General features: G+C 46.7%; 2 protein-coding genes and 1 pseudogene across 3 annotated transcripts; all 3 read left to right on the plus strand.

Annotated features, from left to right (window-relative positions):
- Window positions 1–16,652: 16,652 nt before the first annotated feature.
- LOC117846936 (uncharacterized) lies at window positions 16,653–17,891 on the plus strand. The gene has a single exon (XM_034728061.2). The coding sequence runs from the start codon at window positions 16,929–16,931 to the stop codon at window positions 17,625–17,627; it is 699 nt and encodes a 232-aa protein (XP_034583952.1). The 5' UTR covers window positions 16,653–16,928; the 3' UTR covers window positions 17,628–17,891.
- Window positions 17,892–18,033: 142 nt separating this feature from the next.
- On the plus strand, window positions 18,034–21,529 carry LOC117850536 (L10-interacting MYB domain-containing protein). 2 transcript variants are annotated; one of them, XM_072292829.1, is made up of 3 exons: window positions 18,034–20,248; window positions 20,415–20,720; window positions 20,816–21,529. In XM_072292829.1, the coding sequence occupies exons 2-3, from the start codon at window positions 20,415–20,417 to the stop codon at window positions 21,374–21,376; spliced, it is 867 nt and encodes a 288-aa protein (XP_072148930.1). In that variant the 5' UTR covers window positions 18,034–20,248; the 3' UTR covers window positions 21,377–21,529. The 2 variants fall into 2 exon arrangements, with proteins under 2 accessions (XP_072148930.1, XP_072148931.1); XM_072292830.1 differs by lacking the exon at window positions 18,034–20,248 and having other exon boundaries at window positions 20,268–20,720.
- LOC140222385 (uncharacterized) lies at window positions 21,516–23,557 on the plus strand (annotated as a pseudogene).
- Window positions 23,558–26,828: the final 3,271 nt, after the last annotated feature.

The raw sequence follows: 26,828 nt of genomic DNA on the forward strand, positions 1-26,828 counted from the left end.
CCATGCCACCGTCGCCTGCCCGCTGGACCGCGGTGCTGTCGCCCGTAGAGCAGCACTGCCACCTCTCGGAGGGCCGCGCCATCCCCACCTGTTGTACGGTGCCAGCTCCACCTGCCGCGGCCACACCGTGTCTCTCGGCCGTCTCCAGCCACGGCTGCGCCACCATCTCCCTCCAACCAATGTCAGCCCCACCCGCTGTGCAGTCGTGGAGGAAGGCGCGCCCGCTGCCGACATATGCCGTACAGTCAGCTAGGTCCGCGGTGAGGAGCGCGCGCAGAAGCGTGAGGGAGGGAAGGGTAGGGCAGGGCGACCGGCCCATCTCCAGCTTCCAGTGTGCCGACTGGCACCCTCACCGAGTGGTGGTACGGCAGGGCTGCTAGCCCGGCGTTCTTTGGCCTCACGATCACTGGGATGGCCCATGCAGTGGAGTTCGGGCTCGGGGACTGGGTGGCCGACCATCGCACCAGCAGCCTCCTCGGCCTTAATGGTGGCAGTGACCATCCCACCCCTTACCACGCCACTGCGGAAGATGAGGCGCCTGTCTCTCTCATGTGGCCTGTCCGACTGGAAGCATGCGGAGCGCAGGAGCAGCATCAATAGGGATGATGGTACGGACGTTCGATCGAAGGGGTTCAAACACTGAAAATGACCTAAGGGGTTCAAACACTAAAATGGATAGTTCGTATCCGAATATGAACGTTCAATATCCGTATGGTATCTGTTGGGGGGGAAATATTAACGACCTCCTAATACCGCTTAAAGCAACAGTCATGAAGGCCCAGGTCCAGCTGCGGTAATTACGATTACCGCCGACCCAGGTGAGGCAGAGAACATCCCGACCCCTCGATGGTGGGACTCCGCCTCGCCCGACCCAGGGCCCCGGGGTCAGATAATCCCGACCCCTCGATGGCGGGACTCCGCCTCGCCCGACCCAGGGCCTCGGGGTCGGGAGCGCCCGATCCGTCGCCGCAAGGCTCCGCTTCGCCCGATCCGGAGTCCCGAGGTCGGACGCTCCCGACCCCTTGAAGACTAAACTCCGCCTCGCCCGACCCCGGGGACTGGGGTCGGGAGTGCCCGACCCCCCACCGCGAAACTCCACCTCACCCGACCCCGGGCGCGGAGGGTCGGACTCGTTTGGGCCCACAAGACAAGCATCCGCCTCGGGCGCAGATTGGAAGATCAGGGCGCGGATCTCGTGGGTCCTCCTGTCGACCTCGCCATAAATGTGCCGCGGCCCTGGCATGCAGAAAGGAGTTGGCGCCCCCAACACGACCCGACACAAGTATCCATGCACGACCGTGCGGCGCGAGCTACAGCGGCCACGGCTCCCTCCGATTCGCTATAGGGTACTCATGTCCTGCGCTGCTCGGCACAGGAGGCCGTTCCGCCCGTTCTCGCGCCCCGCGCTTCCGGCGACAGGGATGCGACGTCCGCGTCCCACGGGTCATCAGCGAGATAACAGGACCAGCCGTCCTCCCCGACGGGCACGGACGCCGCGACTGAACATCATCATCATGCCTGGCGGCAGCGGCCGTCAAGGAAATCATCGACAGGACCTAGATGCAGCCGCTCCATTCCGGTGGATGCGCTGACAGGAGCCGGAGGCCAGAGCGAGGGGCGGCGGTCCTGGAACTTGGACCCTCTCCTTATGTTGTATTTTACTTAGCTATTGTTTATCTTTTTTACTCCTCCCCACACTCGGTCTCGCCTGTAACCCCGAGCTCCTTCTTGCGCTATAAAAGGAGGACCGGGGGTCCTGAGACGGGGGGCTTCCAGGCAAATAGAACACACCCGCACCCTTAGAGCACGAGCGCACTCACAAGAGACCTGGGATCGGTTCCCTCTCTCGCACATCTGTAACCCCTACTACAGAACCCCGTGTGGGTAACATGAGCAGCCTGAATACTGGACGTAGGGCCTCCTTTTGCCCGAACCAGTCTAACCCCGTGTCTCCCACACCACCATCCAAAGCCTTACGCGCATAAAATAAATTTACTAGTCTAGAGTCTTGATCCGCAAATCTTGACAACGACAGTTGGCGCGCCAGGTAGGAGACCTTTGCGCGTACATCACTGGCTTCAGATGGCCAACCACGATGCCGATTCCAACGACGAGAGTCACTACCCTTCGCACGAGTGCTCCATGGCCGACGTGCACTCTGAGGGATCCAACGACGACGACGCCGAAGGGAAGCAGCGCGCTCCCCCACCGCGCGCTGCAACTACGACTGAGGCCCTTGTCAGGGTCCCGGTGCCCCACCAGGAGGACGAGCACAGTCGCAACGAGGGCGGGGCGCGTCATCGAGCCCGCGACGTCCAGCGGTGCATCTACAGGGATGAGGGTCATCCCCAACTCTTCGCACGCGCCAGCCAGAATGTCACCGCCACGGCAGCCCTACTCCGACGACTCCCCGATCCGGCAACGCCTGAGGAGCGACGGGTCCGCCAGGAGGTACGCGACTTACTTGAGTGTGCAGGAGTCCAGCAGGCAGAAAGCTCCACATCCCGGTGCCACACACACGGCGCCAGCAGGGTCACACCCTCCGCGCCTATCAAGAGGCGTGGAGGATTTTTCCATCAACCTTCCTCCCATGGGGGAAACCGGGCCTCGCCCGTTCGACGGACTGCAACACGTGCAGGCGATGGGGCTTCATCCGTCCCCCGCCGCGTCGGCCCCATCCGTGATGCCCGTGATGCCTTGGATGCGCAGAGACGCTCCCGTGCGGACAGGGAGGATAGAGCCGACTGCGGCTACCGCGTACACCGTGGTGGTCGCCACGACGGTGGAGAAAATCGGAGCCCGAGCTCCAACCCAGCGAGGCCCAGGGCCTTCTCCGCATGCATCCTAAACGTGCCGTTCCCAGTGCGCTTCAGACAGCCCACCAATGTGGCCAAATACTCTAGGGAGACGAACCTCGGGCCTTGGCTCAGCGACTACCGGCTTGCCTATCAGGCCGGTGGAGCGGATGACGACCTGTTCATCATTCGCAACCTCCCACTGTTCTTGGCCGACTCGACGCGAGCCTGGCTAGAACACGTCCCGTCAGGTCGGATCCGTATACTAAAAGTTGGATATTAAATAATAAATATGCGAATAGGATGAATGTCGTTGTTCCACATATCTTGACACTATTCGTATCCGTATGCGATCCGAGAAAAAAATAACTATCTATATTCGCATCCACTATATTCAATCGTATCCGAGTCATTTTCATCCCTAAGCATCGATGCCTAATTTGGAATTTCGGATCCTGCGGGGGAGCGGCGGACGGACGAGTCCTGCGATGCGGGTACGCCGCACAGGTAAGGCTAGGTAAGGTGAGAAAAAGTATCTCCTAAATACTAAATAGCCTAGGCCGAACAACATTTTGGAAGCAAAGTAAAATCTGTTTGTACCGATCAGGAAAAGATCAGCGGCCCTATAAGTATATAGGGCATGGCCGATTGGATCATCCACCATCGAATTTATCAAATCTATCTTTTTGATTTTTCCTTTTTTTCAACACTTTCCAACTTCCATATTGTTCGTCTACCATCTCTACGGCATTAGATGGCGCTCTAGCTAGCCTGCCGAGCCTAAAGCAACCTGCTGGTGTGCATGCCCTGGCGACGTCCCTCCAGAACGAGCGTTCCACGAATCTACCACAGTGGGAGGTTCCAACCCTTGGTTAGGATCTCTTACCGGTAATTTGCACATGAGGTGCTCAAGTGTGGGAAGCGCCCTGAATTTGCATCAAAACTAGTCAACCACATAAGTGTTGTTAGCGTTCTCCAGATTCGTCAATAGCGCCGGCGTGCTCAACATTATATTGCTTGAGCTGGTGACGCAAAGACAAGATACGCGGCCCAATGCTACAATACCTCACGTGCAGAGATAGTGCGGGCCCCTGTGAGGATATCTGCTGCTTCTACCACTACAAGACTCATCCTTTTCCCCAACAGTTTTCTTTTATAACTGGCCAACAATTCCAGTATAAACTCTAAAACTCTAACTGTAGGGAATGAAGTTGTGGGGGATTATATTGTCGGCAATTCATCAAAACTTAGGGGAATGATGGAAAATGATACTACAAACACCGTTGGCACTTACTAAGATGCTAAACGCAGTAGGCCACTTAAAAAAACTGTTGGGGAATAATGTCAATCTTGTAGTGTACATACAATTCTTGAGTTTAGATTTTTGTCTCGGTGGTCTTGCATACAGAGTACACATGAGTCTTATAATTAAGGAGCTATCCCCTTCACTTAATCACCGTGTATCTTATTGAGTAAATCCGTAAAATATGTACCTAGGGCTTTACGAGTACACTGGTAGAAAACTCGCCTTTAGTCCCGGTTGGTAGAGAGCAAATCTCCCGAAAATCCATCCGGGATAAACCAATCGAGACAAAGGGGGTCTTTAGTCCCAGGTCTTTCAACCGAGAGTAAAGCCACCCTTTAGTCCCGGTTGGTAACGGGAAAGGGCCCTTAACTCCTGGTTGGTTTTACCAACTGGGAGTAAAGGGTGCCCCTTTAGTCCCGGTTGGGTTTTCCAACCGGGACTAAAGTCCTGCATGAAATTTTAGGCGTGCACCATGCCGGCACCTTAGTATATATATACAATTCTTAGTATATATATACAATTACTATATATACAATTCTTAGTATATATGTACAATTCTTAGCATACTATACAAATCTTAGCGTATTATATATACAAATCAAATTATATATCTACAATCTTCCCATCGAGGTATTGCTCGGAGCGTCTAAATTTCGTCCATATTATAAAATTCTCCTTGTGGATTTACCACCTCGTCCATCAGGAATCCAATGAGACCTTCACATATTGCTGCTACTCTTTCCTTGTTCAAGTTTCCATGTTGAATATTTAACATCTATAATTTGGAAATATGTGAATGTTACATGAACAATTAAATATAAGGAGCTAGAAAATAATTAACTATTAATAGTTTTATTTTACGTACTTTAAAGTTGTGCGGCGTCATCTTTAGTCCCTTAGGTCCCACAAAACTATGCATGTGCTCACAGATGTAGTAGCCACATAGATTATTCTCGGGTTCCTGTCTTAAGCACTTCAGTGGGAAAAAAATAAGTTATGAAATATTCGTGTTATACAATGTACAAAATGTGCAGACTTCATACGTACCGGGAAGTCTGCATTCCATGTAAGTTTTTCTTTGAATGGACCTTTATGTGTCCTGATGAATTGTCTCGATGCGGTGTGGATTAAAATAATGAATAATATAGTGTTAGGTGAAAATTTAGGAAACAAACTTTTGAATAGAGATAAAGGTCCAGAATTATTACAAGCCTAGCTTGTCTTGCATGTCTCGGTACTCCACCGGATCTTCTCAACGAATCGAAGATAGTGACGTGGCTTCTTTCAGGCTTAACTATAATGAGGATCTAGTGGAAGCTGCGTACATAAATGTTCATACATATTAGAGCTAACCAACATTAATCAGGTAAGGAAAAAGAAAACAAAAGTAGACGGTATAGACACACTTACTTGAAGTTGTATGGAAGTAGTATGAAATCCTTGAATTTTTGTTTGTCTAGGAAATTGTATACTTCCACCAAGGTTTTGTTCGGCGCGACCTGTATCTATTTTTGGTTAACTACGGATAGATCCATGAAGCTAATATGGAGGTACGCTTCTCGGCGGCACGTCTGAATTAGCATCCTACATAAAATGGAAGACGAAGATAGTATGGTGACGCACGCAAAAAAAATAATGATATGAGCCAAAATTTCCATGTAGACAAACGGACACTTACAGATCCCAAGTGTTGATCAGAGAAACATCTAGGGCATCATGATGGTACACTTCATATATATCCTTTAATTCTAGCCACAGGACTTTCTCGCCTTCGTCGTCAAAATCTATCGGTTTTACCTTAAGGTTGAACATCTCTCTCGAGTCGGCGGACACCTTCATGTACCATTCATGGAATTGATACGTCTTTGTTGATAGCTTCCGTACCAACTCAGGCCTTACCAGAGACTTGCCTAGCTCAAAGGTCCATCTCGGTTCAACTGGCGGTGCTGCTGGCAGCTCAACTTGCCCTAGACATTCATCAACTCCTATACTTGTTTCTTCCATGAATTGCAATACTTGTGCTTGTTGATCCAAGGGCATTGCTGCTACCTTTTCAGTGTATTTTTCTGGTAGATGCCCGAGGTCAGGGACAGCACCACTGGAAGATGACTTTCCTTTCCTTTTTTCCCTCTCATCAGCCTTGACTAATGCCCGTTCGTAGTTCAATAGTAGTGGTATTCTCTTCTTGGCTCCTTCTTCCATCCTGATAAAAAAATTTAATTCTCTTCGATTTACTAGCGGTGGCTCCATCTTCCTTACTTTTTTTCTTCGACCTGTTTCTTGAACAACTCCCTAGCCTCTGCTTGGATTTCGGCCCACTGTTCCGCATGAGTCATTGCCTCCAAGCATTCCTCATGAGTCACTTCAAGCTCCTTTCTTTCTTCTTTCTCCGTCTTGGCTTGGGAGGCAGTGGTCACGACTTCTTAAGTGGTGCTGCGGGTTTCTTCCTTGGGGCTGCTCTTAGTCCCGACGTCGGTGATCGGGGAGGGGTGTTGTTATTGTCATTGTCACTCCCACCACCAAGATGTGGTGGAGATGGAGACCTTGATCGAGCAGGAAGCGATGGTTCTGGAGCAGGTTGTGCTGGATATGACGGTCTTGAGCTTTGAGGAGATGGTCGCTACTGGGATCTGCGAGGAGTGGTCTTTAGCTCTGAGGAGGTGCTTCTGTGTTGGGGATGAAGATGTAACGTTTGCTCCATAGAATGATCCCGTGAAGCGCATCTCCTAGTGTCCTTTCCCTGATGCCTCCCGGGAGGTCGAGCTCTAGGTCTTCATATTGGCTATCAGCGATTTGCTCTAGGCTGACGTTGGTGTAGCTAGGTGGAATCTCCATATTGTGGCTTGTCTGTCCTGCCAGGATTGGTAAGGCACTCCTATATGCCACCTGTACATATAGCAGAAATAAACAAGTTATTAAACTCCAATCCCAAGGCGTGGATCAATTGAGAAGATTGCATAAATATTATGTATAAGTATACCTTAATAGTGAGGTTGCCGACCGGTGTATGCAGCTCACATGAGTTGCGTTGCGTGATGGCATCCACAACGAACTGTTGCTTGTCCATGGGTAATCTTGGCGTCTGCGCATCGGGGAGCCCTGTAGAAGCACCGCTGCTCACGAGGCATTGAGAAGGGCTGGCGAAGTTTGGATTCGACAATTATACTAAGCATTTGAACTCAATTATACTAATTTCCTACTAATCATAGTAATTTTCTACTGAGTTTCAACTAATTTCCTATTGATTTTTTACTAATCTGCTGATTTTCTACAAATTTCTATTAATTTTCTAACTAAAAAATAAAAAAGGGCACTTGCGTCACCAAGGGTGCCGGCGGGGGTTACGCGTGGCGACTAGGGCAGGAGGCCATACGGCGGCCGAGGTGATGGGACGGCAACGGAGTGGCAATGCGCAGGATGAGAAGGCCATGGCGGGGGACACCGGCGGAGGCGGGGATGGAGCGAGGTGGCAGCGATGAGGGCGGAGGTCGGCAGCGACGACGGGGACAGAGGTGGCGATGAGGACGGAGGCGGCAATGAGACGGTGCGATGGAGGCGGTGGCGATGAGCTCGAGGAGGCACAATGGAGGAGGCGACGGGCCTGGGCGACAGTGGAGGCTGTGGTCCGGGCGCGGGCAAGGCAGCTGGGGCAGCTGGACGACGGTGGCCGGGGCGACGGGCGATGAGGAGAACAGCGGTCGGCGAGGGAGGCGGACGGGTGGCGACGGATTAGGCGGACGGGCACTGATCTTGGCGGCGGTGAAAAATTTGCCCAAGTGTTGAAGGGTGGGGGCGGGAGGGGGGTAGAAGAATACAGTTACTTTTATCCCCCACACCTTTTATCCCGGGTCGTTATTGAACTTGGGACTAAAGGCACCTTTTGTACCGGGTGCCAACAGCAACCGGGACAAAAGGTACCCCCTTTTATCCCAGTTCCAGTTTGCAACCGGGATAAAAGGTACGTTCCCGGTGGGAATCGAAAAATACCCTTTTATCCCGGTTACAGTTTGCAATCGGGATAAAAGGGGGGGGGCTTTTGTTCTAGTTGCTGTTGGCACCCGGGACAAAAGGGTCCTTTCACATTTTTCGTCTCCCACCTGTTTTTTGGAAATTGATTTTATTTATGTTTTCACTAGATTTCAGGATGCAAAAATAAAAAACAATACATATTTCAAACATGCAAAAAATTATAAATTAGCAAGTATATTGACAATAAGTGTGAATGAGTCATTAATTCAATACCAGTTCTTTTAGCTTCTAAAATAATTATTTTACTGCATCACTATCCTCAAGAAATTATTCAATTAAATGATTTCAACAGGTGAAAAATTCAATTTATGTATGTGGTTAACATTGCTCATGTTTATCTAATAAATCTTCACCTCAACTAATTTAAACACATATGAAATCATACATATGTTAAATTAAAAATTGTATCAAGTAGTACATAAAGGTGAAGCAAATTTAGCGCATTACAATATAACGTTAAAAAAATACGAATGTTCCTTGATCATGATCCCGGCGTAAGTACGGAGCCTCTTCTTTGGATAGCAAGATGCTTGGGTCAACTTCAACAGCGAATGGAGGCATGCCAAACGTGCATAGCTTTACGAGTAGCAATCGGACATTCTCTGGTAGAACACCCCTCAGTGCAACTGGAAGCAACTGGGTCATCAACATGTGGTAGTCATGGGCCTTGAGATTTGTGAACTTCTTTTCTTTCATATTTATTATTCCCTTTACATTTGAGGAGTACCCAGACGGGACCTTCGTACTATTCAAGCATTCATCCTTCTCTTCCTTGTTGAGAGTGTAACTGGTAGGACATAAGTAGTGCTGTCCGTTATCTCTCTTTTCCGGATGTAGGTCATCTCGTTGCCCCATGGCTTTCAGGTCCTGTCGTGCTTCCAATGTATCTTTTGAGGTCCCATAAACACCCATGAAGCCTAACATGTTCATGCAAAGATTCTTCATTAGGTGCATCACGTCTATCGTGTTGCGGACCTCTAGGATTTTCCAATAAGGTAGCTTCTAAAATATTGACTTCTTTTTCCACATGGGTGCACGTCCGTTATCGTCGTTCAGAACAGGTTGGCTACCAAGACCCTTTCCAAAGACTACCATTACATCCTTTATCATCTCAAAGACATGCTGTAACGCCCGTAAAATTTACCAACTCAAATCACTCGCTAAAAACTCATTTCAAAATTTTTCCGACCGTCGAGCTCACGAGAAATCTTTTCCTTCCCGTCGGACCCGCCGTCCCGACCTCCGGCGTCGTCAACCCTCTTTTTCCGTTCCCCGTAATTTTCACTGCGTGCCCGTCAAATCTATCACGCGTGCCGGTCAAATCCCGCAACTTTCGCCGAACTGCCCCTCCCTTTTTCCTCCTCGTTTTCCTTTTCCTTTTCCCCTTTTCTTTTCCCTCTTTTCCTTTCTTCTTCTTCCTTCTTCCTTCTTCCTCCTTTCTCTCCCTCCTTCCTTTTTCCACTGCCGCCCCTCTTTTCCCCTGGCGCTTAGCGCCTGGTGCCTGACCCCTGCCTCCTGGCCGCCTGCCGCCGGGGCGTCCCGCACGCGCGCCGGGCCCACGCGCGTCAGGCTGCGCGCTGTGCGCCCACACGCGCCTGGCCGCGCCGTGCCTGGCTGCGCGTTGCGCCCGCGCTGGCCCGCTCGCGTCCGCACCAGCGCCCGCACACTGACCCGCGTCCGCGCCCGGCTGTCTGCTCCACGCCGCCCGCACGCGACCGCTCGCCCTGCGCCAAGCCGCCGTCCTGTCACCGCCCCTGTGCGCCAGCCCGCCGGCCGGCCACCGGACGCCACCCCTCCCAGCGCGCCTCCCCACATGGTTGTCGCCCCTGCACCCCCCTCATCGACCGAGCCCCACGCCTTCCACGAGCTTCTCCACTCCGACATGCCACCGGCCGAAAGTCCGGCCGCCATCATCACCTCCGCCCTCCGCGTGCCTCTTCCCGTCGGCTATAAAAGCCGCCCGAGGTTGGCCTCCTCCCTCCCAAACATGACCTCGCCCGATCCTCCTCTTCCCGCCTCCCTGCGCCAACCGCCGCCGCCGCCAGAAGCTCCGCCGCCGCCTCCTTGCCCGCCGCCGGCCCCTAGCTCCGGCCATCAATCACCCGAGGTGACCCCTCAAATGGATCCCCCACACTCTCCTCCCCTCCCCCACCGCTCAGCCTCGCCGCTGGCAAGCCAAGCCGGCCAGCCCGCCGCCGGCCAACCCTCCTCTCCCATCCTCCTATACCGGCCCAAGGGAGAAGAAGGAGAAAAGTCCCCTTCAATCTTCGATCTACCCCTCTCCTTTCTTATATTTACAAACCGGCCCTTCCACCTCTCTCAAAGAATTCTCACAGATGAGCCCTTCCACTTTTCAGAAATAATTAGAAATAGGTCCCTGGTTCTCGCAGTTTAGTCCTAAAACCTTGTTTTAATCCCTAACACTCATTTAACTCATCATTTCATGCGCCAAACTTCCTCCAATTGATCCCAAAGTCGACCATGGACTCCTCTCATATATTTCCGCCGAGGCCTATCCAAATTTCATGAAAATACCCCTCCTACCTATTTTCCGTTCACATTCTCTATTCGGAGCTCAACGGGTAAAATTTTATTCTCTTTTTATTTATTGTGTACTCGTTTGTTTGTGCCGTAGATTGCGGAGTACCCGAGGAGGAGCACGAGGAGGAGTTCGACCGTGAGCCCGAGCCCGAGGACTAGTACCGCGAGAAGAAGCTCCCGGAGGGCTTTCAGAACGGCAAGTCCAATCTCACCCTTTGATGCATATTTAATACCTAGTTTTTCAAACACAACCTATTGGCCTGTTTTATAAAATGCATATTGTTTTATTGCAAGAAATGGTTGGATAGCCACCCCTTGATTGTTATGATTATTCCTTATTGTCCTATATTTATCTCTAAATATGAGTCGCTCTGTTTAGTTGATAAATACTGCTAGAATGCTTAGGAAATCGTTACTCAAATTCAATCATGACTACACTTGTTTATTCAGAAAATAAATGTGTGAATGTTTTCAACTGAGAAAATGGGTTTCCGGGTGTAAAGAGAGGGGATGCATAGATGAGATGGATGGGTGTTTCTTGTGTGAAATGCCAAATGTTGGGCTCGTACCTTAGTGGTTGAGCAAGGTTGGGATTTATCCATCTTGTCATGGTTAAGGACAGAGTTGATGTGTCATCTTGCCTAATTCAACCATCGTGCAACCACTCGACCATTGTATGGGCAATGGCTTAGCATAAATCCCAATAGCTAACTGTTAGTCTTCAGGTGTGCTGGTGAGCAACGGGAGCCCATGGAAAAGGAGTAAGCTCTTGGTGACTTAGGTCCCGGTTCTGGCCTCGTGGATAGGTTGTTAACCCCTTGGGTGCTTCCGTGTTGACTAGTCAGTTTGGCTAAGGTGGGTAATGACTTTGTTAGGATCCACACCGGCACTAAGGTGATCATGCTGCGGTATCCTATTTGTGGAAAAAGTGTACAACCTCTATAGAGTTAAAACCTATCCGGGTAGCCGAGTCCATGGCATTGGACGAGTTATGGCTTGGTCACATACTAGCATTTGGACATGGTTGGTTTTATGGCATGGGTTGGATTTTGGAATTTTCTGGCAGTTGTGCTGTGCGCTACGGCGGACGGGGAGTCCAGTAGCGATAAAACTTGGATCCTTTATGTAGGATCAACCCCACTTAATGTTTCGGTTACTAAATAAAATACTTTGCGAAAACTCTTTGAAAATGAACCCTTGCATGTGTTGAAAATCTAGCTTTACTACAAATGAACGTTAACCATATCCTTGTTATATCCTGTGCATATTCTTGCTGTATCCCCCTCCGTGGATGGGGTTGGACTTGTTGAGTACTTTTGTACTCACCCTTGTTTTGTTGCTTCAGAGGAGGATCTGGACTACGTCGCCGAGGATCTCAAGTAGGAGGTTGCGTCTGCACCCAACGCTGCCTGCGGTGTTAGCCCTTTTGTAGGATGCTTCCGCTGACGCATTGTTCTGATTGCAGCCTAGAGTCCGACTGGACTGCAACTTGGATTTGTATTGTTATCATTTTAGTTTTACTTTGGGTGTGGCTTGCCCACCCGCTCCTTCGGGAATTGTATGGTTTCTGAACTAATCTGTTGAATAAATGTGTTATCAGCCTCCTGGGACTGATAATTGGATCATATTTAGTTTCTACTTATGTGCGGACGCTTCACACGCTTTCCATTACGGTGTGCAGGTTTTTTATGATCGTCTGGCGCCCCTTTGAAATGGATCCCGCTCTTTCTCAGGTGGTGGTGAGCAGGGAGAAATCGACGATGACCCATATAGACGACCTTCTTACAGTGCTTCAAATACATGATGTCTGTGTTGTCTAAACAATGGGTGTAGGCCCGATATCCCTTGTTTGTTTATCCCGAAAGGTTACTCAGTGCAGGTCAATTATTGATGGTTACGAACAACAATACTCATAGATTAAAGATCTCTTGTTTATCCTCATCCCACACACGTACACCTTCTTCCTTCTAGAGCTATAAAAGTTCATCAACCAACGGTCTTAGGTACACGTCGATGTCGTTGCCGGGTTGTTTTGGGCCCTGGATAAGCACCGACATCATAATGAACTTCCGCTTCATGCACAGCCAAGGAGGAAGGTTGAACATACATAAGGTCACAGGCCAAGTACTATGACCACTACTCAACTCACCGAATGGATTGGATCCATCAGTACTTAAACCAAACCTTATGTTCCTTGCATCACTTTCAATGTCCGGGAATGCTCTATCAATTGATCTCCACTGGGTCCCATCTGTGGGGTGTCTCAGCAACTCATCTTCCTTACGTTCTTCTTTGTGCCATTGCATCAACTTAGCATTCGCCTTGTTCCTGAACAAGCACTTCAAGCGTGGTATTATAGAGAAATACCACATCACCTTCGCAGGAACTCTCTTCTTAGGAGGCTGCCCCTCGACATCACTAGGATCATCTCGCCTAATCTTATATCGCAGCACTTCACACAGGGGACAAGCATCCATTTTCTTATATTCAGCACCACAATAAAGGATACAGTCATTAGGGCATGCGTGTATCTTCTGAACCTCCAATCCCAGAGGACAAATAATCTGTTTAGCTTCATATGTTGTGGATGGCAATTGATTATTCTCGGAAAAAATCTTCTTGACAATTTTCAACATCCCCTAAAATGCCTTATCGGAAACACCATTTTTGGCCTTCCATTGTACAAATTCTAGTGTGGTACCTAGTTTTTTATGGCCCTGCTGGCAATCTAGGTACAACAATTTTTTGTGATTATCTATCATGCGCTGCAACTTTTCTGCTTCCTTCTCAATTTCACAATCTCTGTGTGCATCTCGTAGCACCTGACCAAGGTCATCAGTAGGGCCATCTTCTACAAACTCATCTTCATCAGCCTCGCTCATTGTAGTATATGCAAAAGGTTGGCCTGCAGCCTAGTCTGGAATGTTGTCAGCATCCTCCTCCTCTTCGCTATCTTCCATTACAACCCCTCTTTCGCCGTGCTTGGTCCAAACCAAATAGTTAGGCATGAAACCGTATCTAAACAAATGGCTATGAATAGTCCCTAGGAATCCTTTGAATAGTCATTCTTGTTACTGCATTGGAAGCATGGACAACATACGAACCCGTTCTCTAGCTTGTTCGCTTTGGCTACTTCGAGAAAATAATGCAAGCCATCAATAAACACCTTACTCCGTTTGTCCGCATTATACATCCATTGTCGGTCCATCTGCATCATATTACACATGAAAATGGATTCCACTTGAAAATGGATTATGCATGATAATGAATTAAGAATTTTTTTTCTTTTTTTATATGCTTTACAACTTATCTACATGTTATTCATGATTGAAAGCATATCAAACTTTGTAGTGCAAATTATGCTGAAAGTTTAGATATAGATAGAAATACACATATTTAAATTTCAGATCCAAACAATCTGATACACTACGACAAGCCATCCACTGAGTATTATCTAGGAGGACTTTAAACATCCTTGTGCGGCGAAGATGAAGGTTCCGCTGACCCAGCCTCATCCTATGGTTTATTTGTGCCTCCTACAATGGTAGTACTAAGTAGATGTGAAACACCAGGGACTGACGATGGAGCATAACGACCATCAAAAGGAGGTTCCTGATCTGCCGCAACAGCATTTTCATGACGTCTTTGCAAAAAATGAAGCATTGCTTTCTCCCATGTGCTCATTTTCTTCGGCTCATCATCAGGGCCAACTATGGTTTTCCCCTTGCCGCGAGAGGAACGACGATCGCCCCCACGATCGCCACTACCTCCAGCAGCAGAAGTCATCTCTATGTACAAATATTCATACTTTAGCACTATAGAACATGTTGAACTTGAAGACCGTGATCATCTCGGCGAGCATGTTCTCCACTGGGCAGCACCGTACTTTGCAATGGAAGAGCTCTGATTCTACAAGAAAGGAGACACGGTCTTCCACGATGTCCGTTGCCACTCTTCCTCGTAGAATCGAAGCTCCTCCTTGACGTCCGTTGCTGCTCGGCGGAGAACATGCTTACCGAGATGAACACAGTATGCAAGTTCAACTATTGAATTTGACAAGATAAACCGTCTAGACAAGGGTAGCATCATTCTTAAACCGCTGCAAGGATACATACTATATATGACACATATGACATACTAATTTTATCATCATAATTAATATTGAAATCCTCTCAATTCTACCTCACATTTACACTCCAATCTCCCTCACATTCTCGCTCAAAATCCTCTCCATTTTCTACTTCACATTCTAGCAAATAAACTATCCATCTCCATTTTACACATCAAGTTGTTTTAACTAATACGAATCGTATATAACAAGCAAACTATCCATCACATTCTATCTTAAGAACCTCTTCATTCTCCCTCTTTCTAACAAACAAACTCATTTTTCTCCCTCTCTAAAGTATAAATGAAAGCATAAAAAGAGGATGAAGTAACTAACCTTCACAACACTTTGGATGAGTGAAATTCCCACGAAAATGAGGGGAAAAAAAATTCGGACAGCACCTCCCCTAGGCTATCTTCGGCGCCACCGGAGAGTAGGTGAAGCTCTCTATCTTTGTGGAGTGGACTGGCTTGGGCTGGAGGAGGAAGAAAGACCTTTGTCTTGGAATTTAATGGGGGATAAGTTTTTATCCTGGTTAAAAACTCCAACCGGGACAAAAAGAAACACCTTTTATCCCGGTTGAAATTTACTCCCGGTTGGTAATTCCAACCGGGATAAAAGGGACCCTTTTATCCCGGTTGAAATTACCAATCGGGGCTAAACATTTTGTCCCGGTTGGTAACACTACCAACCGGGACAAAAGGGCCACCCTTTTATCCCGATTGGAGGCTCCAACCGATAAAAGGGGCACGCCACTTACGCTTGGATTCTGGCCATTACAACCGAAACTAAAGCGAGGCTTTTAGTCTCGGTTGCAAATGCCAACCGGGAGTAAAGCTCCGCTCCATTCCAGCCTACCGTGGCGCATCTCCTTTTAGCCCGGGCTAACTTTAAACCAGGACAAAAGGGAGCACATGGAAGGTCAATTCTGTACCAGTGGTATATCCCTTATTTATAAAAAAGAAATCCGTGGATGGCAACAGGTAAGAAATGAAACCGAAGCATCTTTTCTTTTTCTTTTGCGTGAAGCAAAAAGTATGACACAAAGGAATATGCCTTTCACGCCTCAGCAGCTCACCTACCAGCATACAGATTCCATGGCATCTTCGAGCAAACTTTAATTTAATGGGTACGGTGCTGCACTGCTGTCACTTTTTATAGATGGAAAAAAAAGATTGAAGGTTTTGCATTTAAAGAGAATATTCTTTACATATCTCTCTCTTGAAAACTCACAAGTAAAACTAGCCTCCATGTTAGCGACATATTATATATAGACTTAGAAAATGAAGAAAAAGAAAAATGCGGATAACGAGATATCCTCATGAGAACATGATGGTTTCAACCTTGCAATTATCAAGATGGAAGCAATGCAATCCTAGGATCCTCTAATGCTGTAAAGGTAAAAAACGATTCACGAAAGCAGCTTTGGTTGGACCCCCACGTCAGATGGAACTGGTCGTGAAGCTCTCTCGCCTAAGAGGTTCTAACCATCTAAATCCCTCGTTAACTTTTCTAGATATATAGTATTTGATACGTATCTAGATATGATTTATATTTAGATGTACAATAAAAAAATATACATCTAAAGAAGTCAAAACAAATTAAAATTTAGGATAGTTGGAGTACTATTTATCAAAAAAATACATTGTGGCACCCATGTAACTAAATAAAATAAATAAAATAGAGGCCAAAGGGTAGATTAGTCGTAATTCTCTTCTTAGATTACTCCAACTATAGGCACAGAGGCACATTGGCATCGATCTTAAGCTAAGGCCGGTGCGGCGTCAACGTGCGTGTGTGAACCTTCCATTTCCGCAAGCATCCGCGTATGTATCAGCTAGAATTAGTTTCCTTGACCCCATTGGCTTTGACTTCATAATCCCGCGAGCCTGATCCATACGGGATGGCTTGTAGCAACAAGTGAATCTTGCTTGCCCACCACTTCTACCCCTTGACCCCAACCACCGGCCTTGGGCACATTGGTGACTCCCACACATTTGCCCAACCACACATGGACATGGTGGTCCTCTACCCTTCGCTTGTATAGTTGCGTCCAAACACCAACCACCGCATCCTTCTCATCAGGCCTTTCAAACAAATCTAAGCCAGCAAGAAATCAGCTAGCTCCAATCCGCCGCCCGGGGGGACGATGAAGAGGGAAGGATGGCAGCAGGGCACCGTCAGGATCAACCGCAGCAAGCTACTCAGGGTCGCCGCCGCAGCCAACTGCGAGGAGACGGCGGTTGGGGCGATGGCGCATGGGAAGGCGCCGGTCAAGCCGACGAACGCGTCCAAGACCACGGGCAAGTGCCGGCGGCCGCGCAGCGCGAGCTGCCACTACCACCCGGTTTCCAAGGCCCGAGACAAAACCAAGGGCGCGCACAAGTTGCACGCCTGCGACGTCGCGCTCAACCACCGCCTCGTGTCCTGGCGCGTCGTCGACGGTGGTAGCGCGGGGAGCTCGGGGATCCCAGACTACAAGGGTACCTCGGCATCATCCTTGCTGGCCTACCTGGCCGGCAGCGGCAGCAGCTGGCACGAGGACGACGAAGACGGTGGCTCTCTTGAAACTGCCCCGCTGGTCAACGGTGGGCTCCCTGACCTGTACGATATCATCGTCGGCCGTCGCGCCGACGTCACCATGCTAGGCAGGCAAGAAGCGGATCTGGCGCGTGCCACTGACATTGCAGTAGGAGATACCGACGCAATTGAAGAGCAGGAGCAGGATAGCGATGATGTCAAGGAAGATGGGGATGAAGAAGACATGGGGTTCTGCATGGTTGGCATCACGATCGCAGTGGAGTTCTCCGACGGAGAGGAGGATTGGATCGTGGTGGACGAGATCTGATCCGATCTCGTTCACTTTGCATGCCAAATTGCAAATAAGACATGCCAGACGAGGCCATCCATTCCTCTGGCTGTAAGCTGTCCTGTCTCTCCCATCTGCAGGTGTTGTGTGTATACTGCCTGCTCTGTTCGCTGTGTCCATGCATGTGTATATATGGTGACTGTTAATCTGATCGTGATCATGAACTATGCATTCAAAACCTGATTTTCTGATTTGTGAATAATAAAGTGGAGAAGTTGATCTTCTTCAGTGGTGATTCATCTCTGATTCAATTGCAAAAATGGGGAGATGCCTGCATGCTGATCTGATGATTTCAAGGTGTTCTTGTCCCTGTTCCTTTCATTTTCTGCTGGAAGTCCTGTTTTTAGTTGGATAACCTTTTGATTCGGAAAAAAGTTGATAAATTTTAATCTTCAAGGTAACGCTTTTTTTTTTGTTCTGAGACACACAAACATGGAGAAGGATGGATTCCGAAATTCCTCTCATTGTTTTCTTGTCAATTCACCACAAGTTCGGCCTTCTGTGCAAATGATCGTCCTGTTTTCAAGTATCACGCACTATTTTTTTGGTGGCCCGCAGAACTTCTGCTGGTGGTTGTGATGTCTAGACTTTCTTTTTGAACAGTTTGACATGTATCTGCTCTACCAACCCTGCTTTCCGAAGTTTTTCCCATGCAACGATTGAATCACTGTCTTTTTCGGTTGTACATTTCGTTTAACTTGAAAGGAACGCATTTTACTTCTATGTTGAGCTGTCTACGAATAGTTGTCACCAAATTTCATCAGATGCATTGTTATTACGAATACTTGATGGCTGTATTTCGACGATTCAAATGAAACACATCATTTTAAGGAATATGATGGTTTAAGCAATTGAAATTTTTGTATTAAGGGACCTGTTACGCCTCAAAGATCTCATGAAAGCAACATATATTAACGCTGCAACCGCAGTTAATTACTCCATCCGGTGTGAGTAAAGTTAAATAAGATTATGATGTGTACCTGTGCACAGCAACCCCTCTGATTTGACCAACATTTAGGGCCTGTTTGGCACGGCTCCACTCCATAACTCCAGCGACTCCAGCAAAAAAATCAGCCAAACACGTCAACTCCAAAACTCCATGGAGCTGCCAACTCCATGGAGCTGCCAACTCCATGGAGCTGTAGTGCAAATGGGGCTGGAGTTTTGGAGCACCCCTTTTGCTGCTCCAAAATGTCCTCTTTTGAATCTCCTCGTGGAGTTGGTGGGTAATTACCCACCACTGCCACTGATTACACAAAAATAACGTTTCATCTGTTTGCCCTCTCGCCTCTCTTCCATTCTCCCGTGCAGCTCTGTTCTTCCATCTTCACCCGCCCGCCGTAGCCCCTGCCGGCGGCTAGGGTTGCGCCGGCGGCTAGGCTCGGCACCGCCGTAGCCCCTGCCGGTGGCCGGCTGCAGCGCCCCACCGCCGCCGCAGGCTGGCGGAGCCCCGCCGCCAAGCGCCCTGGCCCGAGGAGATCTGCCCGCCCGCCTAGTCCCGCCGGCCGCTGCGCCCCTAGGTCTGTCACCGGAGCGCCCCACCGCCAGCCCCTAGGCCCGTCGCCGGTCGCAGCTCCCCGCCGCAGGCTGCAGCTCCCCACCGCCGGCCGTCGCATCCTGCCGCGGAAGCCCGTCGCGGACCGTCGCGCCCCACTCCGCCGAAGGCCCGCCGCCGGCCGAAGGCCCCGCCGCCGAAGGCTGCCGCCAGTCGCTGCGCCCCGAGGCCGGCCATCTCGCCCCGCCGCCGAAGGCCGCCGCCGGCCACAGCGCCCCGCCGCCGGAGGAGGTCCCCCGCCGCCCGTTCAGAAGGTATGCTTCCTGATGGTACTTTTTTGAAGTAAAATCAGAGGCCATGGTGTGATTGTACTCGTGAGGCCAATTCTGTTCGTGAAATTCATGTCCTGCTCATAGCACACCATGATTTGCATGCATTTCGTTTTGGAAACATGAACTGGGTTGAATCTTTGCGAGTTCTTGTTACTGAACCTGTCCAGGAAGAGGTCAAAGCAGGCAGGGGCGTAGTACTCGTGCCTGAGTGGGAATGAAAAGCTAGATGTATTGTATATCTTCCCAAATGGGAATGAAAAGCTAGATGTATTCATAAATTGTTATTTTCTGCCTTGTTATTATTCTTCAAAGATATTTGCATGCCTAGCCCGGTTTTTGTCATTCTCCGTTAATCTGTTGGGTCATCTGTGATCTGTATATACCGTACCGGCCCAAGCCTCCGGCGACGGGCCTCCGCTCCGTCAGAAGCCCGGCCTATTTCCTGGAGCAAATTTGGAACAACTCCAACAGTTACAGCCTCATAACAATGCTTGTGCGGCTTAACAACACCCTCTTATCATCTCTTTGTTATGACTTCTGCTCTTTCTATTGTTGTCACAACAAATATTTTACTAGATGTTAATAGCAATTAACATAGAAACCTGAATTTTGCATCACTGTTCTGACTAATAAGAACTTGGAGGAAATTCGCAACAAAATTTATGATATGTTTCTAATCATTGTCAATTATTACAGAGAGCGCATATCAAAAACACATCAGGAGGAGATCCCCCGCCGTCCCTGGCATCTCGAGGAGTTCCGCCGGCCACAAGGTATGGCAAAAACTTTTTTTTCATTAACTGAAATGCATCAGGAGTACACCTTTGATTGTGCCTTTGAGGTTGTTGTGTGTGTATGAAATTGATATACTCTAGTGCTGTGTGTGTATAAAATTGATATACTCGAGGCCTTCTAATATAAAATTTGTGAGTTCGATAGATGCCAGAAATTGATTGGAATTCGGAGAACACTCGAGTGTTGTGTGTGTTGTTGGCCGAACAAGTTGAAAAAGGAAATCGGCCAAACACACACTTGAATGCACTTGGTTATGCTGAGGTTGAGAATGGGTTCAAGGAAAGGACTGGAATTGTGGCTACCAAGGGTCAGATCAAGAACAAACGGGACAAGTTGAAGGAAGATTTCAAAGCATGGAAGAAACTAATGCTAAGGCAAACAGGGACTGGTTGGGATCCTATAAGGAAGACTATTGCTATGGATGATGAATGGTGGAAAAAAGCTAGAGCTGTAAGTTGGTTAAAAAATTTTGCTATATTTTTTTTGCATATGTCAAACCTGTTGATAATACTTATAATAATATTATTATTATGTGCTTATTTCAGGAGATTCCAGGTTGTGGCAAGTTCAAAAAGAAGGGCCTTGAGAATGAAGATGAATTAGCCAAGTGTTTTGCTGACATTACTACTATTGGTATTGATCATTGGTCTCCTCATGTTGTGAATGTTGAAGCAACCGAAAATGTTGATGTGACACAAGATGAGGCAACCAATTTTGAGCCAGAAGGTGATGATTTCATTCCTGAAACACAAGAGGAGGATATTGGTATTTCTCCTTCACCTGCGAGTGGCAAGAGACTGGCAAGGCCTGTTGACAGGAGTGGTAAAAAAGCGAAGTCTGGAAATGCATTCCTAATTCAAGAAGCAGTAACAAGTATGGCAAGTTCAGCCAATGAATATATTTCGATGAGACATGGAAAATATTCTATTGAGGAAGTGATGGAGGTTGTGATTGCTTGTGGGGCCGGCTATGATAGCAATGAACATTACATGGCGTCTGAACTGTTTGTGAAGAAGGAGCAAAGGGAGATGTTCATGACCTTGCCTACTAATGAGATTAGGTTCAATTGGCTTAGGAGGAAGTACAATGATAAATATGAAAAATAGAAATTGGCTTAGTGAGAGTGATGTCATTTGTGTATGCTACTATTTTATTTTTGTCGCATGTGTGGTACATTTTATTTTATTGCATTTTATTTATGTATGACAGTTGTATCTTACATTTCATTTATGTCAATGTTCACAGATGTCTTCAAGTGAGTCTGATGAATCTAGTGATTCTGATGGTGAATATTTTTTTAAAATGGTTGAGAGCTGTGGTAAGCTAGCACAAAGTTATCATGACTCATATATGGATAAGGCACCGCCGAGATTTATGTTTTCACAACAGAGTGGAATGGGATGGCTGATGGAGACGGTAAACACTCCAAGGGAGTGCCATTGAATGCTTCAGATGAATGAGGTTATTTTTCAGGATCTTCATGATGTGTTGGTTGAGAGGTACGAATTAAAACCATCGAAGCACATGAATACTCTTGAAATGTTGGCCATTTTCCTATTCACATGTGGTGGGTGTGAGTCAAATAGAAGAGGACAGAATAAGTTCAAACACTCAGGTGAAACCATTAGTAGAAAATTTCATGAAGTTCTAAATTGTGTGGTTGCCATGGCACAAGATTTCTTGAGACCAACAGATCCTAATTTTCGCAATGTGCACAAGAGGATTAGGAATGACAAGAGAGCATACCCACACTTTAAGGATTGCATTGGTGCACTTGATGGAACCCATATTCGTGTGTATTTATCACTGGAAGAACAAGTGAGATATATTGGTAAGACTGGAATTGCAACTCAAAATGTGCTTGCCGTTTGTGATTTTGATATGCGCTTCACCTATGTGGCTGCGGGTCAACCGGGTTCTTTGCATGACACTAGTGTATTGTACCATGCATTGGAAGCAGATGTAAATGTCTTCCCACATCCTCCTCAAGGTAAATATTTTTCCTTATGTTCCTTTTCATATTTGTATGCACAAACTTATTTTATTTTACATATGTGTAGGCAAGTACTATGTTGTAGATGCGGGCTATCCTAATCGTCCGGGGTATTTGGCTCCATACAAGGGTGAAAGGTACCACTTACCCGAGTGGCATCGAGGTATGGAACCAAATACTCCAAAAGAGAAGTTCAACCGTATACACTCATCTGTTCGTAATGTTATTGAGCGGTCGTTTGGAGTGTTAAAAATGAAATGGCAAATCCTTTACAAGATGCCCGGTTATTCAATGGTCACACAAAAGAAGATTGTTGCTGCTACTATGGTTCTACACAATTTCATACGCGAACATGCTAGCATTGATGTGGACTTTGCTAATTTTGATAGAGATCCTACCTACATGCCTACTATTCCGGAAAGATACAACAAGTATGCTGTGTCTCAACATGCCTCCGATGGATCAACTTCGGAATCAAGCTTTGTGACTATGGACACCTTTCGTGATAGTATGGCTACATCAATTGCCCTAGCATGGAATTAGTGCAATGATTATTGTAACGACCTTATTTTGGAACTATGAATTTATTTCGAAATTTTAAATTTTTGGAACATGTAATTTTTATTATTATTTTGGACTTCAATGCATGTAGTTTCATTTTATATTTGTGATAAGTAGTTCAAGTCGAACCAGGGGCAAGAAAGTCAATCTACCCTCAAACTCCTCTTTTCTGGAGCTAGGGACACCCTCCCAGCCAAACACCCTCACCAGACAGCTCCAACTCCACCCAGAGCTGGCTCCACCTGGAGTTCTGGAGTGGAGCAGCTCCACCCAGAGTTGGAGTCATGCCAAACAGGGCCTTAATTAGTACGAGCTGGTAATACAAATATGTGTGTTTCCAGTAGATCAAGTTTAATTCAAGATCAGTTGCATCAGATTACCGTATTTCACGATCAGTTGGAAGCTAAAACATGTAAGTACTAGAAGGCGATCTGTGATTCTCGAATGGCTGATAGTCGGAACTAGCTGTTCTGCTACACACCTTCCCACTACTTAGAGAACTGAACTTTGATCCTCGATAAAAATCTCGGATGATTTTGGATCCGGAACTAAAGAGCATTAGTCCTAACAATTGGGACTAAAGAGCCTCTTTAGTCCCGGTTGTAACGGTCATCATCCACCGAGGGAATCTGGTGGCTATTTAGTCCTGGTTGGTAACACCAACTATAATCCGGTTGGTGTTACCAACTGGGATTAAATGCTAACCATATAAAACACAGTGTCTTCCTCCCCGAGCCCCAACCACTCATTGACCGAGAGCTCGGGTTCTTTCTTGTCCATGGCGACTAGGCAAGCTTAGGAGAGGTGCTGCTCGATTTTTTCGCGATTTCTTTGGGATTTCACTCATCCAAAATGTTATATATTGTTAGTATGCTTGAGAGATGGAGAAATTTGAAATATTTAGAACGAGAGAGAATGGAGAGATTTTTTATTTATAGATTCAATTGAGCTACAATTTTTTGGATACTTTACATGTTATGCTTCGTATTAGTTAAACAACTTGATCAATATTAGGTAGGGGAAAATAGAGTAAATGTGTCTATAATATTTGGTCCTTGCAAACATGAGATAAATAAATTATAGATCAAAGAAATAGAATTTGGTCCTTCATAATTTACTAATATATCATAGTGGAGATGGTGGGAGTAATCCTCGTTCCTCTCGAGGCAAGGGAAAAATTCCAGTTAACCCTCGTGAGAAGCTAAAGAAAAAAGAAGCGTTGGGAGAGCAATGCTTCGATATTTATAAAAATGTCATGAAGATACTGTTGTGGCAGGTCAAGAACCTCCATTTGGTGGTCGTTATGCTCCACCACTCTATCTCTGAGTACATTTATAAACCGAGTCCGCACCTTCATGGTTGCATTTTCAATACCACTAAGATCATATTCGATCAAACTGTAACCATATACCTGATATAGTCTTTCTGCTTCAACTAGTCCAGCTTCCCAACCAAATAGAATATCAGAATTAATATAGAATAGTTGACACATCTTCTCATGCATTGATTCCCATTTTACATAGATGGAGTCTCTTTCTCTGCTGCTATAATCGGCAATACCAATTCTGTGAATTTGCACCATATGCTTCACGACTTTGTTATACAGAGATGCTTTCGCATTTATCGGTGTTTACACCCGATAACCTACCGAGGGGGTGCTCGAGGTAGTGTTTAGTATGTGGGGCTCACCGAGATCAGGAACTCGAAGGTGAACTCGAACACACGATTTAGATAGGTTCGGGCCACTAGATTGCGTAATACCCTAGTAGAATACCCCTCAATGTAACCGAAAGCAACTGGGTCATCAACATGTGGCAGTCATGGGCCTTGAGATTTGTGAACTTCTTTTCTTTCATATTTATTATTCCTTTTATATTCGAGGAGTACCCAGACGGAACCTTGATATTATTCATGCATTCAAACATTCTATCATTCTCTTCCTTACTGAGAGTGTAACTGGCAGGATGTAAGTAGTGTTGTTCGTTATCTTTCTTTTCCGGATGTAGGTCATCTCATTGCTTCGTACGTTTCAGGTCCTATTGTGCTTCCAATGTATCTTTTGAGTTCCCATAACAACCCATGAAGCCTAGCACGTTCACGCAAACATTCTTTGTCAGGTGCATCACGTCTACTGCGTTGCGAACCTCTAGGATTTCCCAATAAGGTAGCTCCCAAAATATTAACTTCTTCTTCCCCATGGGTGCACGTCCGTTATCGTCATTCGGAACAGGTTCGCTACCAAGAACCTTTCCAAAGACTACCCTTACATCCTTTATCATCTCAAATACACGCTTTCCACTATGGTGTGCAGATTTTTTACGATGTTTTGTCGCTCCTTTGAAATGCATCCCTTTCTTTCTTAACGGGAAGTTAGTAGGAAGAAATCTACGATGACCCATATACATGACATTCCTACAGTGTTTCAAATACATGATGTCTGTGTCGTCTAAACAGTGGGTGCAGGCCTGATATCCCTTGTTTGTCTATCCTGAAAGGTTACTCAGTGCAGGCTAATCATTGATGCTTTATGAACAACAATGCTCATAGGTCAAAGCTTTCTTGTTTATCCTCATCCCACACATGTACAGCTTCTTCCTTCCAGAGCAGTAGAAGTTTATCAACCAGTGGTCTTAGGTACACGTCGATGTCGTTGCTGAGTTGTTTTGGGCCTTGGATAAGCACCGGCATCATAATGAACTTCTGCTTCATGCACAACTAAGGAGGAAGGTTGAACATACATAGGGTCATAGGCCAAGTACTATGACCACTACTCAACTCACCGAATGGATTGAATCCGATTGAATCCATCAGTTCTTAAACTAAACCTTATGTTCCTTGCATCACTTTCAAAGTCTAGACCCCATCCACGGGGTGTCTCAGCATCTCATCTTGCCTATGTTCTTCTTTGTGCCATCGCATCAAATTAGCATTCGCCTTGTTTCTGAACAAACACTTCAAACATGGTATTATAGGGAAATACCACATCACCTTCACGGGAACTCTCTTCGTGGGAGACTGCCCCTCGACATCACCTGGATTCTCTTGCGTGATCTTATACCGTAGCGCTTCGCACACAAGACAAGCATCCAATTTCTCATATTCATCACCACAATAGAGGATATAGTCATTAGGGCCTGCGTGTATCTTTTGAACCTCCAATCCCACAGGGCAAACAATCTGTTTAGCTTCATATGTTGTGGATGACAATTCATTATTCTCGGGAAGAATGTTCCTTAAAATTTTCAATATCCCCTGAAATGTCATATCGGACACACCATTTTTAACCTTCCATTGCAGAAATTCTAGTGTGGTATCCAGTTTTTTATGCCCTTGCTTGCAATCTGGGTACATTATTTTTTATGATCATCTATCATGCGACTCCAACTTTTCTGATTCTTTCTCAATTCCGCAATCTCTATGTGCATCCCATATCACCTGACCAAGATCATCAATAGGATCATCTTCTACAAACTCATCTTCACCAGCCTCGCCCATTATAGTATCTGCAAAAGCTTGGCGTCCAGCCCAGTCCGAAATGTTGTTATCATCCGTCTCTTTTTCGCCATCTTCCATTATAACCCCTCTTTCGTCATGCTTGGTCCAAACCAAATAGTTAGGCATGAAACTTTATTTGAAATATTGGCTAAGAGCATTTCCCCAGGAAGAGTAGTCCTTCTTATTACTACATTGAAAGCATGTACAACATATGAACCTGTTCTCTGGTTTGTTCGCTTTGGCCACTTCGAGAAAATAATGCAAGTCATCAACAAACTTCTTGGTTCGTCTATCCACGTTATACATCCATTGTCAGTCCATCTGCATCGTATTACGTGGGAAATAGACATAGGTCTTTGTATTAGATAAAGAACTTGATCAATATTAGGTCTTGATCAATATTAGGTAGGGGAAAAAATAGAGTTAATATGATTATAATATTTAGGCCTTGCAAAAAATATTAGATAAATAAATTATTACGTGAGAAATGGACATAGGTCTTCAAATTA

This window comes from Setaria viridis, chromosome 3 (assembly GCF_005286985.2).
Source record: "Setaria viridis chromosome 3, Setaria_viridis_v4.0, whole genome shotgun sequence".
NCBI lineage: Eukaryota > Viridiplantae > Streptophyta > Magnoliopsida > Poales > Poaceae > Setaria > Setaria viridis.